The sequence below is a fragment of the Cavia porcellus genome, unplaced genomic scaffold (assembly GCF_034190915.1).
Source record: "Cavia porcellus strain 051 isolate PalLab524CR breed Dunkin Hartley unplaced genomic scaffold, mCavPor4.1 scaffold_32, whole genome shotgun sequence".
Lineage (NCBI taxonomy): Eukaryota > Metazoa > Chordata > Mammalia > Rodentia > Caviidae > Cavia > Cavia porcellus.
The window spans coordinates 24094253-24110279 of NW_026947515.1; the positions used below are offsets into that span (position 1 = coordinate 24094253).

The following is a 16027-nucleotide window of genomic DNA, read 5'->3' on the forward strand; positions in this document are numbered from 1 at the left end:
GTGCAGCCTGGCCTCCTGCCCAGAGGAACAGGGCTCTGCCTATCCTGACTTTCTGAGGAAGGTAAAAAGTCTAGCAGGGAGAAGTGATACCACGGATGTAAAGCATCCTAAAGAAGGGCCTGGATGGTGAGGCACCCCGGGGCTATTGCTTATTTTTGTGGGACACTGGGAGAGACTGACACTACCCTCACAGTAGGATAATCTTATAGTCTTAGCAGCTCCCCTGTTACTCCCATTTTCTCTTATCTGTCTTTAGCCAAAATCTCACATCCACTGTAGCTTTTTCCAGAGATCCAGGTTGAGGGAAGGGAAGAGCTCAGAAAAGGGCCAGTGTGATGTCCTCCACCAGGACCCAGCCCCTCCTGCTTTGGCCTGCACACCCCACCCCAGTATTGGGGATTAAACCCAGGGGTACTCTGTCATTCACAGCTACATCCCCAGTCCTTTACACATTTTGAGACAGGGCCTCACTAAGTTGCCTGGGCTGGCATTGAGCTTACAACCTTCCTGCTTCAGTCTCCTGAGTAGCTGGGATAACAGGTGTGCACGACAGTGCCTGGCTCTGCCTTGCTCTTTGGAAGGGGGAGTGGGTTTCCAAGCTCCCAGGGGGCTGGGGAATCAGAGCCAACCTGTCTCCCCAAAAAGCCCCCTAGATCCTGAAGAATTCTGATTCATTTCCTGCTTGGGAATTGCAACAGGCAGTGGCTACAATCCTTCCATTAGGAGGCTATGGAACGAATTAGGTATCTGGAGTCCTGAGTCCTAGGTCCTGGGCTACTGCAGCTACGGCTGGCAAGTGATGAAGGAGATAAGCATCAGTAGATAGCTTTATTGGGTGCTTCTATGCCAGGCCCTAAGCTCACTCCTTAATTCCCATAACAACCAGCCATACAGATGCCGTTCCCCACTTTACAAAGGAAGAAGAGACCCTGGAGGTTTGTGCAGGCCGCGCCGGGGACACAGCACGCCATCCTTGCAGGCTACTTCCTTCAGTATACAGGTGACACTGCTGGCCCACGGAAGAGAGATGGCAGGGCAGTCCTGCAGCCTGGATCTTGGTCTCTAAGAGCCAGCTTTTCTGTGGCTCTTGATAGGAGCCAATTTGGTAGGTACTCTGGCTCTTGCACAGGCTGAAGCCTCAGCCTTCTACTCCCCTTAGGCCCGGCACTGCCAGACACTTCACCTGGGCTGGATTCCTGGGAGGCAGAGCAGCTCTGGCATCAGCCTGTTGCTGAGGTCACTCCTGCCCCATGTGGTGAGCACAGCTGCATGCTCTGGGGCCTGGCCCTGTGCCCACAAACACCTTCCAACACTCAGCAGTGCCTCCCAGCCTGTCACCTGCCATCTGCCTCATCTCTAGGCCTCTGCTGCCTCTTTGACCTTAGGCAAGGAATAGCCAGGGCTTCTGGCACCAGGCTCTGGTGCTCAGGCGGGCCTGTACTTCAGCACGGAGCGAGATGAAAATGTTACTCTCACCTGGCCCTTGCCTGTCCTTGGGGACTGTTCCAGGTAGATGACATCACTGGAGGATACTTAGTTTAGCGTCTCCTCCACGGTGACACCTGTACCTGGGACCAGGCTGCGCTGGCATCCTCTGTTTCCTCCCCACCACTGACTCCCAGGCCCCTCTGCAAATGGAAATCATGACCTAACCTGTCCACCTCACCAAAGAGATGTTTTACATCACTTTGCAGCTGACTAGGTTTAATGCATGTAGTATTACCCTAATATCTAGCTAATTAGGGTTCTCCCCCCAACCCCCGGTCTGCCTGGCCATCAGTGGCAGAGGTAGAACAAGGTGACCTCATGTGACCTCTAGCAGAACAGACAGCAGATGGAGTTAGAGGAGCAAAGAAACCAGACAGTGGAAGTGGGCAGGGCCCCAGCTTGGCACCAGGAATGTGGTCACCTTGGGCTAATTCCACCCAGGGTTGGGGCTGCCCTGGCTTGGAGGTAGAGGGGAACACAGCCCGACAGATTCTACTCTTATGGATGGCTCCAGATTGTCACATAAATCAACCTGGGCTTTATGATGCTAATAAATTTGTCTCCAAAATTTGGTTTGGAGCCCAGGATGGCGGGATGATTTAATTTGCTTTGTCCTTAAGCAAGAGGGAATATAATTGGAGAAGGGTAAGTACAGATATTTTAATTGAGTTTTCAGCAAACAGCCAGGCAGCTTCAGGGAAAGCCCAAGCACATGGTAATGGGCAGGTCTTTGTCATTCCTGGCTTCACCACCATGGTGGACCTCTTGGTGCATTCTGGGGCAGGGCTTCCTGGGAAGATGCCACAACGGCAGATGAGGAAGGGGTGTTTCTTCTCACATGGATGGAAGCTGATGCCATGTGGGGAAAACCATGAGAACTGTTGGCGTGTGATGGTAGTGACAATATAGACTGTCACCCAGGACTCTTAGAGGTGGAGATGCTATCTATGGTCAGAGGTAGAGGGGTGCTGCCTGCAAAACCCACATCCCCTGCAAACCCCACACACTTCCCTGGGCCCCAGGATGGCCAGCATCGTCACTGTCCAAACTTTAAAGTTGGTGAGACCCTGAAGGGAGGAGGTGGTAAAAGTTCCTGCACAAGGGCTGAGCAAGGCACTAAAATCAAGAGGGGAGGCAGCAGTTTGAGACCCCAGGTCCTCCAGAGGCTGCTCCAGGCAAGCTGCTCTGGGCTCCAGGATGGGCAGGACTAGGCCTGGTACTGGAGAAAACCAGGGTCAGGATGGATTCCCAGCCCCCAAGCAGAAGGCACATGGAAAATGCAGAGTTCACTAGTTTGTTTCCACGGTGGCCTGGCAGGTGCATGCATGACTGAGAGCAAGAGGTGACCAGGAGCCTGCTTCCTGCCATGGTGGCAGGTGCTCTGTCCCACCTGTGGCACCCAGTGTCATGGAAAGAGCGGTTACTGAGCATCACAGTCAGGCTTTACGGGCCACTGTTAGGGTTGGAGCAGAGCAAGGACGCAAGCTGGGCTGCTGCTCAGGCCTGACCCCCCCACCCCGGCTTTAACCGCAGCTTCCAGGATGCTGTGTGCTTTGCAGAAGCCATGTGCCATCTTCCTGCTGCCCAGAGCTGGCACTCACAGCAAGGGTCCTCACAGCTCTGGCCTGGGACCCTGATGCCACTTAGCACTTCCTATTCTTGCCACTGGGGCTGGCCTGGCTTACCCGTAGGAGCGGCACTTAGCAACTCCAGCCTGGCAGCAAAGTGGGCCCTGCCTGGCATGGGCAGGCTGAGTTAGGATGGCTATGGCCTGGGACTGGCCCCTGAAGAGGCAGCAGATGCTACTGGACAGACAGGGGTGCAAAGGGCTGGGGAAGGCTGAGGAGGGACACAGGGTGTGGTATAAATAGTGGCGGTGCCAGCACTACCTCTTCCACTGTACAGAGGGAGGAGCCTGCCTCCAGGGGTAGGGCAGAGTGTGAAACAGAGGGGTACCTTCTAGAATCTGGGAGCAGCCACGTGCTACCCCATGAGCAGGGCCAGGTGCAGATGGGGCAGAGTCCTGCTGGCCGGGAGATCTCCAGTTGAGGGCCCCTCGAGAGCCCCTGCCTCTCCTGCTGTGAAGGCCCTCTCACTCTTTCCCCCAGTCCATAATCACCAGGGAGGTCCCACCATCAGAGCTTGGTCTCACTGAGGACGATGTTGGCTGTGACAAAAAAGAAGCAGGAGAAAGCCCAGAGTAGCACGAAGCCCACCCAGAACGTGTGGCGGAACGGGGACCTGTGCTTGTTGATGGTCCCGTAGCCAAAGGCCAGCTGAGTGTCCTTGCGGCAGAGGTACACCAGGAAGGCGGGGATGACGTATTGGATGCCAGTACCCGCGTATGCCCCCGTGATGCCCACCAGGGATTCCAGGTCATGGGTGCAGAAGGCCACCAGCACTGGGGGCACCAGGGTGATGGTGGGGAACACCACGCGGTCCACCACCCACGGATAGGTGCCGCCCTCGCGATGGAAGAGCGTCTTCCAGTTGTTGCGCAGGGTCACGGCGATGATGGGGAAGTTCGTGCTGATCGTGAAAACAGGAAAGAGTCCCAGGAAGAAGCGGACGGCGGCCAGGCCCACGACGTCACAGCGGGCAAAGTTGAGGGTGTACATGTCCATGAGGCTGTCACCACGGAAGCAGAAGATGGCAGTGAAGGAGAGGAGGCCATAGAAGGCCAGGATCAGCATGTAGTCCAGGAACACCAGGCGGGTGAGGCAGCGCTTGGAGGAGATGGGGGTGACGAGGGACGGCAGGGAGTGCTGGCACATGAAGGAGTAGACGCATACCCCGAACAGGTTCCGGACCCCTGAGAAGTCAGCCAGGGGTGGGTGGCCCTCCCCTTGCCCCTTTCCGATTCGGACCAGGGCCAGCACGATCATGATGGCGAAAGCTGGAAAACAAGACAGGGCAGTCAGCCAGTGGGGACAGGATCACCCTGCTTCAAAGTGTTTGGTGTGGGGGCCCTGGAACCATATGAGAAAGAATCAGAAGCAGAAGAGGACTTATGACTTTATTCAGAAGAGAAAGGGCTTCCTCTGTAGCTGGTGACAGGGCCGGCTTCACCCAAAAGCCTGTACAACAGCCTCCCTCTCGGGACTGCCACCTGGCAGTGGCTCGCCAGTCTGCCCTCCAGAATGTGCTCCCTGATGCTGGCCGAGAGAGAAGCTGCCCCCAGCAGGCTGCCTGCATCTGACAGCATTCTTCAGGAAGAACTGATTGACCTACGGGCAAGGATCCCTGGCAGTCGGAATCCTTCTGCGGCTCTCTGGCCTTTGTATCTGCTATCAGGACTGTCACTGTTAGCTACTCAGCACCCAGAGACCACTAATGTCCCTATCCTCATTCTGGAGTTTACAAAGCCCCACTGTCTCTGTCCAGAATGGATGTCACGGCCCCTCCAGCCTGTGCCCTGGTTCCTCAGAAAAAGTCACAGGACAGTGTGACACTTCTCTGTTAGCAGTGCAGACCAGTATGAGGAATGGTGGGCCCACAGCACCCAGCGGGCAGCTCCTGCCAGCCCCGGCAGGGCTCAGGGAGGGCTCTTGGGTATGTGCGTGGGGGGGGGGGCAGGCTGGGGTCTCCTTTGGGGCCCAACCCAATCCCTGGTGCCTGGGAGGAAGGTCATTCTGCTGGGACACACTGGAAGCCAGGCTCATGTCGTCCCACAGTGATGATGGACAGCGGGAAGAATCATGTATTACTTTAATCAGAACTGCTTGACACTGTCGGAGACAGGACGACAGTGAGCGAAAGCCCTGTGAAAATTGCCAATAAAAAAGATGATTTGTTTCCACCTTTCACAGCCCGATCCAGCCCACCACTCCTGTCACTCCAGGCCATCACAGATCTTCCCAGTCCCGGTTAGTCAAGGGGGAGCGGTGATCTCAGCCTAGGCCCTGGGCAATCTGGTTCAGCTTAAGAGACTCCTGGGTGGCTTCAGGAAGGTTGCGCCCGCAGAGTCTGTGAGGCAGGCTTGGGCTGCAAGATGTGGGAGAATGGCGAAGGCCAGCGGGGAGGGGAGCCTGGGGTGCCAGGAAGGGTTCCAAGGCCACTGAGCAGGGCTGTGCAGGGGTTGGCTGGGGTTGTCCTCGGGTCTCCCCAGCCTGGCCACCTGACACAGGGCAGGCGTTCTGGCCTTATTCTCCTAGACCCGCCCTCTCTGAGCCCGTCCCCTCCAGATCCTTTCCTGGGAGCCCACAATCCATGCAGTGGCCTTTTTTCAACTGCTGCTTGGCCAGTTATCCAGGAAGCTGTGCCACCGTAGGCAGGCACGCGGCCCAAGCCAAGGGGGCAGCTGCTCCAGGGCAAGATTCACACTCTGCTCGGCCCTACCATTCATGGCCCTGCTCCAGGGCCTCGGCAAAGCTGACGTGGATTTGGCAGAGGCCAGTGCAGAAATCCCTGAGCTGGTCCTTCATTCCTTTTTGCTCTGCTTGACCTCAGCCTTGGACTCTGGGTCCTGGGAGCAGGCAAGAAGGCAGAGGGATACTGACTGTTGGATGTGTGCACGTAATTCCTTTCAGCTGGGTGTCAGCCAGTGTTTCTCTGCTTCCCTACTTTCCTAGCCCTAAATCTCCAAGAAATTGGAGGACATACAGGTGGAAACGGGCGTGGTTATTCAGGGAGGCCTTCTGGACAGCCCTGGCTGGCGTTTTCTTTCTTACAAAGTTATGAAGCATTGAGACTGACTTTATAAAGCACACACCTACATACCAAAAGCAGCTATCTTAGGGGGCTCCATCTTTATGTCAGTGACAATGTGGGATATCTTCTAGAACTTTCAGATGGCCTCTAAAGCCATAGCAGTGGCTGATAAGATGTATTTTAGCCACAAGTGGTGGCACACCTATAATCACAACATTCAGGAGGCTAAGAGGACCACAGTTGGAGGCTAGCCAGGGCTACACAGTAAGTCTCTCTCTCTCTTAAAAAAGCATCTCATAATCTTTTGATTGATGTTATCACATAGATCAGGCTCCCAATAGGTCCTCTATTATCTAAAAGTCTGTTTCCAAAAACCAAATCTGCCCTTTGTGGGCTTCAGGTCTGTAGTCATCCAGAAGTAAAAAGAAGATGCCAGAAGCTTCTTGGGAGGGATGGTGAAAAATGGCCACTTCATGGGGTGGTGACTCCCAGCTAAGGATCTGGAGGGGACAGGCTTGCCAGGGAGGGCGGGTCTAGGAGAATACGGCCAGAACACCTGCCCTGTGTTGGGTGGAAGAGTTGGTGTCCTGAGACCCCAGGCAGGCCTTTCCGCTCCCCCACGAAGGCACTGGAGGGCAGGCTGGCTGTCCCCTGCGTGTGCAGAGGGAAGCAGGGTATTCCGGCCTGGCCCCCAAACATGCAAGTTCCAAGGAAATGTGTACACCTTTACCTCGTTCCTGCCAGATGGACAGAGAAAAGGGGAAGGGAAGGAAGAGAGAGGGTGGGGCACATGGACCTGCAGGGGTCCTAAGATGAGGGGTACTGGCCTAAACCTCCTACCCCTGGTACCACAGCCCTTTGTCCCTGTCACCTCCCTCCCTTGGCTGCTGGAGGAGCAGAGTTCAACAGCTATCTCTTAGATTGATCACCCCATCCGTGGGAGACAGCTGCTCCAAAAACCCATCAGGTCGGCTCATAAATCAAGGTGAAAGAGGATGACAGGCTATGAGTGACAGACACTGCCACAAGGCGCAGCAAGAGTGTGGCTCTGAGCGGTCAGCAGTGCCCGGGGCTCAGCGGCCTGCACCACACCAGCTCCTGTCCAGCTTGCGGGGGCTGAGGCACAGAGGGACACGGAGATGGGGCAGAGCACCAAGCCATCCCCAGACACCCTGGGCTTCCCCATCTGCTGTGGCAGGGTCTGTCACTCAGTGGAGCCTGCAGTCGCCTGAGGGCAAGGCTGGTCCCACCAGTCCTCTTCCCTATCACATCTACCTATATTCTATACCGGAAGTCACGCTCCAAGAGGTGAGGAGAAGGAGCAAGGAGCCGGGAGGACTCAGAGGTGAAAAGCTGGTGAGGCCTGACACCATGTCACATGAGGACTGCTGGCCCGGGCAGGCTCAGCTGGAGGGTGACAAGGGGGCAGGAGACTTCTCTTCTAGTATCTGATGAGTAGGTAGCCTAGGTAGAGACAGTTGTGCTGGTTCTGTGTAACCCAAGGCTCAATAAAGACCACTTGCTCACTCAGCCCATTCATTCAACAAAGACGTACTGGGTCAGCTGAGTGCTGGCACTATTCTGGTCACCCGGGGACAGCTCCTGAAGACAGCCGTGGGCCCCTTCCTCCTGGGAACTGTAGTCCAAGGAGACAGCAGTGGAAGACACAGAAGACAGTAACAACCAAATGAAGAACTGGCTATTAGCTACAGGATGGAGGATGCCATGCCGGGGAGGGTGTCCGCAACACAGGGCAGAAGATGGCCTGCTTAGGGGGGTGGTGGTCACAGACGAGACCCCAAGTCAGAAAGGACTGCAAGGACTTTTGGCTGTTTCATTCCCTGAGTCTGTGGTCACAAGCTGCTCTCGGGTTGGGGGAGCAGGAGCTCAATGCAGGGCACCAACAAGAAGTTGGGCGCCCATCCCAGGGCCCTTCCCAGGCTTCAGGCCGCCAAGTCCATGTTGCACACTGCTGGCACACAGACTTCTGACAGCTGATCTAGTCCTGCAAGCTGGCCTCACCATATTGATTCACCTCGAGGTGCAGCCCTCCTCTTGAGAGGGAGGAAGACAGACAGGTGCGGAAGGCAAGTCATTATCTTGGGAGCTGGGACAAAAAGAGGACAGATTCTGGGCCCAGGCAGCCACTCAGACAGAGGCAGCATCTTTGCTTCCTGTCTGGAGACATCAGGGTGACAGTAAGACTCGCACAAGGACTGCCTGCCTGCCTGCCGCCAGCCTAGGATGGCTTCCATCACTTGGCAAAAGCACATCAGGTTCTGGGTGTCAAGATGAGGCACGGGAGGCTGTGGCTACACTGCAGGGAGTGCGGGGATCCCCACGGGTTTCACATCAGGATCCGTTCTCACAGTGCTGGAGGCAGACGCTAAGTTTCTTGAAGAGGTCAGAGGAGAAGTGCTGCCCTCCGGAGAACTCCACCCCTTCTTTTTCGGGATAAGAAGTCATCAGTTCCCAGAACTGTCCGTCTGTCTGTCCTTAAGGCCTTTCTCCTGGGCAGGACAGGTGAGGCAACATCCTTCTGATCGCCTGCCAAAGGCAATGCTGATTTACAGGCGGCTGAGATTAAATAACCAATCAGCTCCTGAAACCCTTGCTTCCTGAGCAGCCCCTGAGCTGCAGGAAGGAGAGCAGGGCTTACTGGCCAGGCTAAGCCATGACAGGTCCAAGACCTCACACAGGGAACTTCTTGCTGGGACCCAATGAGGGATAAGCAGGTGTCTCAGGCTGTGGCCCACAGGCCACTTTGGAGGACTCCAACAAGTGCTCTGTAATGTACATATGTTTGTCTACAGCTCCTGGCCCACAACTCCCTCCTCAAGGCAGGCCCTAGAAACTAGAATCTCTCTTGCCAAGGCAGGCCCAATATGCCCCTGGCTTCCTGTCTCAGAGCTGCTTGTTAAGCTTGTCTGACAGATCACGAGATCCTCATTTCCCTAGAGGTGCCGTCCCAAACTTTCAGAAGTCCAGTCAGCCTCTCACCGGCGTCCGTGGCCCAGTTCTTCTCACAAGCTGGGCACTGCACTGTGACTCTCTGAATCAGGGCTGCTTCCAGGAGTGCTGCCCCCCAGCTGCCTGCCCTGGCCCTTCGTGTCCCCAACGCAACCTCATGCTGTTCTCCAAGCTTTGTGTGTGGCTCTGGCTCCAGCCCTGGCACACACGAAAGGAGGCCATCTGTCAAGGTGGCTGTTGGGAGGATGGTGTTGTCTTCTCCGAGCAGAGAATCGGCATGCCAGCGCTAATGATAACAAATGGCCGGTGTGTGCTTCTCACCAGCTCGGGTACTGGGACTCAGTAAGCTGGATCTGGGGGACGGACTCGGCACCAGCTCTGCCCTTCACAGCTGCATGGTCCCCACGGAGGGCAGGGGCGCAGGTCTGTCTCTCTGCTGAGCTGGGTGGGGCTGACAGGCCTGAGCTGAGAACCCCTGAGGACCACGACAGTCTCTCAGCACTGAACACAGGAACTAGTGACTGTGTATTTGTCCCTTGAATAATCAGAACAAATAAAAACAAGAGCCACGTCTGGCAGGAGACAGGAGGAGCAGAAGGAGCCTGCAGTGGAGGTGGGGTGAAGCCAGGGAGTCTGTCCTGTCTTGGAAATGGCAAAGTGACAGAAGATTTTTCCCCTTTGAATTAGCTCAAGTTCTAAGTCACGCTGGTTTCAACTCCTGACTCTGTCTTTTCTCTTTTCTTTCTGTATCTTTCCCTCCCTTCCTTTTTTGTTTTCTCTTCTTGTTTTCAGGTTTGGTGATCAAATCCAGGGGCACTCTACTACCGAGCTACATCCCTGGCCCTTTTTAATTTTGAAACAGGGTATTGCTAAGTTGCTCAAATGAGACCCTTCTGCTTCAGCCTCCCAACTAGCTAGGATTACAAGCCTGTGCCACTGTGCCCACTGATGACTCTTCTAAGTGTGCAAGCCTGGGGTGGATGGTTACACTGCCTTTAAAACTGGAAATTACAGAGCTGGGTGCAGTGATGTATGCCTGTGACCCCTGGGAGGCTGAGGCAGGGGACTGTGAGTTCAATGCTAGGCCTGGACGATCTAGCAAGATCCTATCTTCAAAAGCAAAAGCAAAAGCAAATCCAAATGAAACAAAGGAAAAGAAAGGCAATGATATGGTAGTACGGAAGGAAGACAAGCAGGTGCAGTGACCAACAGTGTGGCCCCTTCGTAGGGCCACACTCAGTCCCTCAGTCAAGAGATGCTCTCTGAGGGGCTCAGGGCACAGCTGTCCTTCTTCCCTGCAGCAGGAGATGTGCAATAATGCAGGGCAAGCGCGTGTCTCTCGGACGACCACGTCTCAGCATGAAATCAAGAGTTCCGGCTTTCTCATCCGTCGCCTCTCCCCACCCTTGGCGCACGCAGGTGGTGCCTGGAGGCCTAGCCTCAATTTTTCATCCCTAAGCTGTCAGAGCAGCTCGGTTTGTAACCATGGGGGAAGTCAGAGCTGGGGCCTCTGCTGTCGGCTGATTAATCTCTTTCTGGAGATTGAAAACAAAATTTCAGACACTGTCACTTTTTTACCCTGCAAGTGGCTTGGCCCCTTCCTCCTGAACAGTCAGCTAGATGCAGAGAAAGCCCAGGAAAGAGAGAAGATGGAGGAGAAAGAGGAGGAGGAAGAGAGGAAGGAGGAATAAAAGGCAGAGGAGAAGGAAGAGGGCAAGGAGGAGAACTGATTCCAAGATAAAGACCTTTGTATCCCCCAGTCTCATCATGAGTGCTGGGGCTCCTTTGCTGCTGTGGCTCACAATAGCTCAGACTGCGAGAGGCCCAGTCCTTCACTGAAGCCAGGCCTGTAACACCACTGGGCCAGGCGCCTGGATCCACAGAGCACAGGTGATATGGAACTTATCCTCCCTGCCATGTCAGTGTTCATGGAGCTCCTTGGAGGAACAGAAGTCCCCATCTGGTGGCCAGATTGGCACAAGTCTTGGCCACATGCAGAGCTGCTGATGACAAGGGCTGCTCAGGGGAGCGGTGTGGCCAGCAGAACGCTCTGGTCAGCCCTGACTGATTCTGATGGAGGCACAATACGCTGGCATGTAGTTGGCTATCCTCCAGCAAAGGTTAATTGAGTGCCAGGTTTATCCTAACAGCGTCAGCGCAGAAACTGTTTTTTCTTTTCTATAAACTGACCTCTGCATTTGCAGAGAGCACTTCTAGAAAAGCAAGAATAGACCAAACTGAAACATGTCCAGGTTTCTCTGGATTCGCTTCTCTGAACAGCCCGAGAGAGCCCTGAAGAGCAGCCCAAAGGCTAGTGGGCTGGGTTGGCTGCTTGCAAGAGGGATGCGGGGGACACGCCACCTGTATGGAGGAGGCAGGGTCCGTCCCCAACTTCTGAGCAGCGCCCGTGAGTGGCTGTGAAAAATTCAAATGGCAGTTGGCAATAGCGGGCAACAGATGGCCAATGCTCACAAGACCCCTGGCTGCTGGTGGCAAAGGATCAGAGCAGTCCCAAGGGGAGGCCCCCTCACAGGTACCAGTCATGGGCCTGGGCACAGGTAAAAACCAGAGAGCCTGTTGTCCCTAGGTGACAGTCTCCTCGTGGGGACCTGTGCCTTGCTTCCCAGCACTGTCAAGTCCCACCCCTCCCCGTGGCTTGGAAAACAATCTGGGGCACTTGGGGGTGGGGTGGGGAGACAGGGCTGAGCAACTTCCCAAGGCAGGCTCCAGCCTCTCCACGGATGCTTGGAGAGGCCGGTGTCTGACCCACTTTGAAGGGAACACAGAGACCGAAGAACGCTTGGTGTCTGCTCTGAATCCACAAGCAGAGGGGAGGGAGCCCTGTGGGTCTTGGATAGCCCAGACCTGAGCAGGGTGACTACGCTTCACAGCAGCCTTTATTAGAGAGAATCTGGTTTTAATAACACTAAATGGGCACCATGAGCAGAGCCAGCTGTTCAGGTCCCCAGGTGGGAGGTATCTGCGTGAGCCTGTGGGAATGTACTATATAATGACACCTCTGTGGCCCCTGCCAGCCCCAAAGCCCCGCCTTGGGCAGCAGGGGTGGGAGCGGCTGACAGCCAAGGGCCTGCCTGCTTGGACTGGTAGCTGAGGTCACGGCTGCTGGGTCTGTCCCAGCAAGATGGTGCTTTGGCAGCCTCTCTTCTGTGTCCTGGTCCACCTGCCGACAGAGCTGGGGGCTGGCTATCGTCCAGCATGGATGCCCAGAAGATGGGCTGCTTCTCATTTCCCACAGACTGAGCCTCCCTGGAAGTGGTAGGGGTGATAGAGGGAGAGGTCCCCTCCCTATGTGCACCAAGGAACCCCAGTGGGGGCGTGGTGAGGCGAGGCTGCACGGATCACAGCTCAGGCCCCCAGTAAGAACATCATGTGCTACCCCTGTTCCTGGATGCAGCTGAGGTCACATCCCTGACTTTCTGGCCCCTAGAGAGGCTGGGTGTGTGGTTTCTCTGGGGTGCAGCCAGCTGAGTTAGGGTGATTCTCACCGTAGCTCCCACTACTGGTTCAACTGCTCAATGGGGTGTGTTCTCTATGCTGTTTGACCCACACATCAAAAAGAACAGTGAGGGGTGCAGCACCAGTCACTACAGCCAAAGCCCGCTGCTCAGACACGTGGGCTGCCTGGGGGAGCTGACTGAAAGGCCATGGAGCCCAGGCACCTGAACTGCTAAGGCTGTCACTCGCTGCAGGCAGCACACTAATACTCTCTTACACATCTGAGTCCAGAGGTATTTGCCATTCATGTGTCCCAAACTGACCAGCCTGGCATGCCCAGGATTCATCTGGGGCACATCAGAATCAACACGGTCACTTGTCTTTCACACTTTGACATTTTCCCTGCACAAGTAGCTGTTTGCAAAGTTCCTTAACACATTAAGCCCCACTTTGGCAGCACAAGGGGGCTGGCCTGAGGCTCTCTGGAAGAGCTGGGGGGTGGGCTGGGGCGGGGTTCCAATCTCCCCTGCCTCATTTCAACAGATGGCAAAACAAATACTTAATTAAGCAGGAGAAAGTTTCCGCCTCAGCACAGTGATTCATGATTTTCCGGTCCCTTTGGTGCTCATTCTTCCCCTTTGTCTTCCCGGAACCCAAGCTAGCTTATTGCCACCCTGAGTTCCCTGCTTGGCTCTTGGAAAGACACAGCCCTAATCTGGGGAGAGGGAAGAGGAAGGGCATGTGCCAGGCAGGGGTGTGGAAGGGAGGGTCAAGGGGGGACAGGCCGCACAGCTGTTTTTCAGAGTAAAATGGAGTTTGCTGCTTACTGACAACTTGGCAGAGGCTTAGGAAGAACACAAGGGGGCCTTCTGAGACCACTGCCTCTGTGGTGCTCTAGACAAACTGCTGGGGCTGAGCTTGGCCCAAGAGAGGGACATCCTTGATGGGGTCCAGCCCCTGTTCCGAGCTGGCCCACAAATGTCCCGCAGGCAGACTGAGGACGCTCCCACAGACAGGACTGCTCACTTGGTGTAATTTGGTGGCTCTGGGGAACAGTCCATGACCTCTCTTCCGTCCCTCCCCTGCTGATTTGACACAGAAGACACCTTCATCCAGTGAGGAAGAGAAAGGCCAGGGTGGTGCCACTTCCCCCGTTGGGAACTGAGCCCTGGAATGCCAGAGTTCAGTTTACTGAATCGGGCCGTCTTCCTTTTGCCCAAGGGGCTGTGCTACTGGGCAGCGTGCTTTCCAAGCTCAGGGGTCTGAGTGTCTCACAGAGAAAAGTGACTTCTCTCTTTTTTTTTTTTTGTCTTTTTATCGGTACTGGGGATCGAACTCACGACTGCCTGCTTGCAAGGCAGGTGCTTATGCCGCTGAGCTAAATCCTCAGCCCCTGAAAGTGACTTCTCTTACTGCCACCCACAGCAGTTCCCTGGAGAGGGTCCTGATACTTGATTATATCTCAGAAGAGCAAACAGCTGCAAAGACAACATGCCAAGGCAGAACCAGCACCAGCAACAGGCAAACACCTGTGACCTTCACAAGCTGGTCTCTGCCCAGGCACCTGACTCACCCAAGGCCTCCCTTGGGGCCATGGTCACCTGGCTGCAGGTGCTGCAGGGGGCTGCCTGTGAGGACCCCAGGAGCCCTAGATCCCATCTAGGCTGGATCTCTTCCCACAGAGACAGGGGCGTTGGAGACCGCCCACCTGCAGTGGCACATCCCGAGTGGCTGGGCAGCCCACTGCTGGGCGGCAGCGGCAGTGACTCTTCCTAAGCTCTTGGACTGCTCATTCCACTCTGAGCCAGATTCTGGGACAGGGGAGGACGGAAATGGGGCAAGGGCTGTTAGAAGTCACCCTCTGGATCTTGGGCCTCCGATTCAAGTCTGGGACTCGAGTCTATGGGGACCTTTACTTGCCATCAGCTTCCTCCTTTCCCTTCCACAAGCTTCCACTTGAAGACGAATGAATGTATCACTTGCCAGATGCAAAGGCACTGATTGCACTTGACTGTGCTACTCAAGTCACTAACTGTCATTATCCAGCAGTCGTGCCCTCATAGCCTGACGGGAATCCATCACACCGCAGAAATCATGTGCACCCCTCCACCTCGGCCCTTACGCCTGTCCCAGCCAGGGGAGGAGAGCAGGAAAGACCTCGGCTTTTGGGCCAGGGCTCACCAAGCTCCTTCTTACCACTTATATGGTAAAGAGGGCAGCGGCCAGGTTTTCAGGGCTGCAGACCTGGCTACAGAGACTGCCACAGCCAGGGTATCAGTGCAAGGCCGGGGCGGTATGGGTGGAGAACACCCTTCTCCAGATTCCGCTCACCCAGAAAACTCCTGGAGTCACCAGGGCTCACAAATGCTTCACATAAGCAGAGAAAAAGGAGGAAGACAGTCTGTGTTTCTCATCCTTGTTGACCCCAACTTCTGGACAGACCTCTGCCAGCTGCAGGATTTATGCCAACATCTGTCCATGAGGCTCATGTGGCCCTCATGCTCTTCAGTCACAAGTGTTCACTTCTTCCCAGGTGGTCTTGTTAACTTGCCCTGGGGCGTTGAGATGGGACACACCCTGTTGGTGAGTAGTAAGACAGGAATTCTGCCCCATCCACCCTCCCTGGGATGCACTCCTGGGGCCCTCATCCATGCCTCACAAATGCCCCTGGTCCTGCTTCTGTGTCCTCACGAAGATGAACCAGGATGGACTGAGAGCAGGAAGAGGGTATGGCCTGGTGAATGGCTTGAGAGAAGGACTCGTGGCCCTTGTGTGAAGTGGAAGCCTGGGGCTGCATGGAAAGGCGGGCCAGCTGTCTGGCCAGATGGTCCCTTCCAACCAAGGACAGTAGGGCTCCCGTGAGCCCAGAGGCTCTTTACACTGGGGACAGGAGAGGCCAGAAGCCTTATGGGTGGAAACTGTCCTGGGCACATCCTCACCTAGTCCAGGTCCTGCAGGGAACCAGGGCAGTGGGCACCTGGTCCCGAGGAGGGAAGAGGCAACTGGGGTGGGAAAGGAAGCCGGGAACAGCAGGCAGGGTCCTCTGGAGCCTTCATGCCAGGGGCAGGGCAACTCTTGGTGCCTGAACCTAGGTCCAGGACCTCTATCTGAACAGCAAAATTCTTCTTTGCTTTTATTATTTATTATGTTTTTTTTTAATGGCAGGATGGGCTTTATTCCCATCTTTATTCCCATCTCTGCCCCTTTTTGAGCAGGCTCTTAAACTTACAATCCTCCTGCCTCAGCCTCCTGAGTGCTGTGATTACAGGTATAGGCCACCACACTTTAGTTTTTCTTTTTTCTTTTATCTTTTTGAGATGGATTCTATTCATGCTTTCCGGCTGGCCTTGAACTCCCAAGCTCAAGCAATCCTCCTGGCTCAGCCTCCTGAGTGCTATCACTACAGGTGTGTATCATGCTACCCAGTTAGCCTTTTTGCTTTCAGATACAACCAAGTAAGTGT

General features: G+C 55.2%; 1 protein-coding gene across 3 annotated transcripts in view; it reads right to left on the reverse strand.

The window, feature by feature from the left end:
- Positions 1-2123: 2123 nt before the first annotated feature.
- Tmem104 (transmembrane protein 104) overlaps positions 2124-16027 on the reverse strand; it is a 51929-nt gene continuing 38025 nt past the window's right edge. For all 3 annotated transcript variants that reach the window (XM_005001399.4, XM_003464848.5, XM_063242506.1), the window contains exon 10: positions 2124-4384. In XM_005001399.4, the coding sequence (XP_005001456.1) occupies positions 3624-4384 (761 nt within the window). In that variant the 3' untranslated portion in view covers positions 2124-3623. The remainder of the gene's footprint in view (positions 4385-16027) is intronic.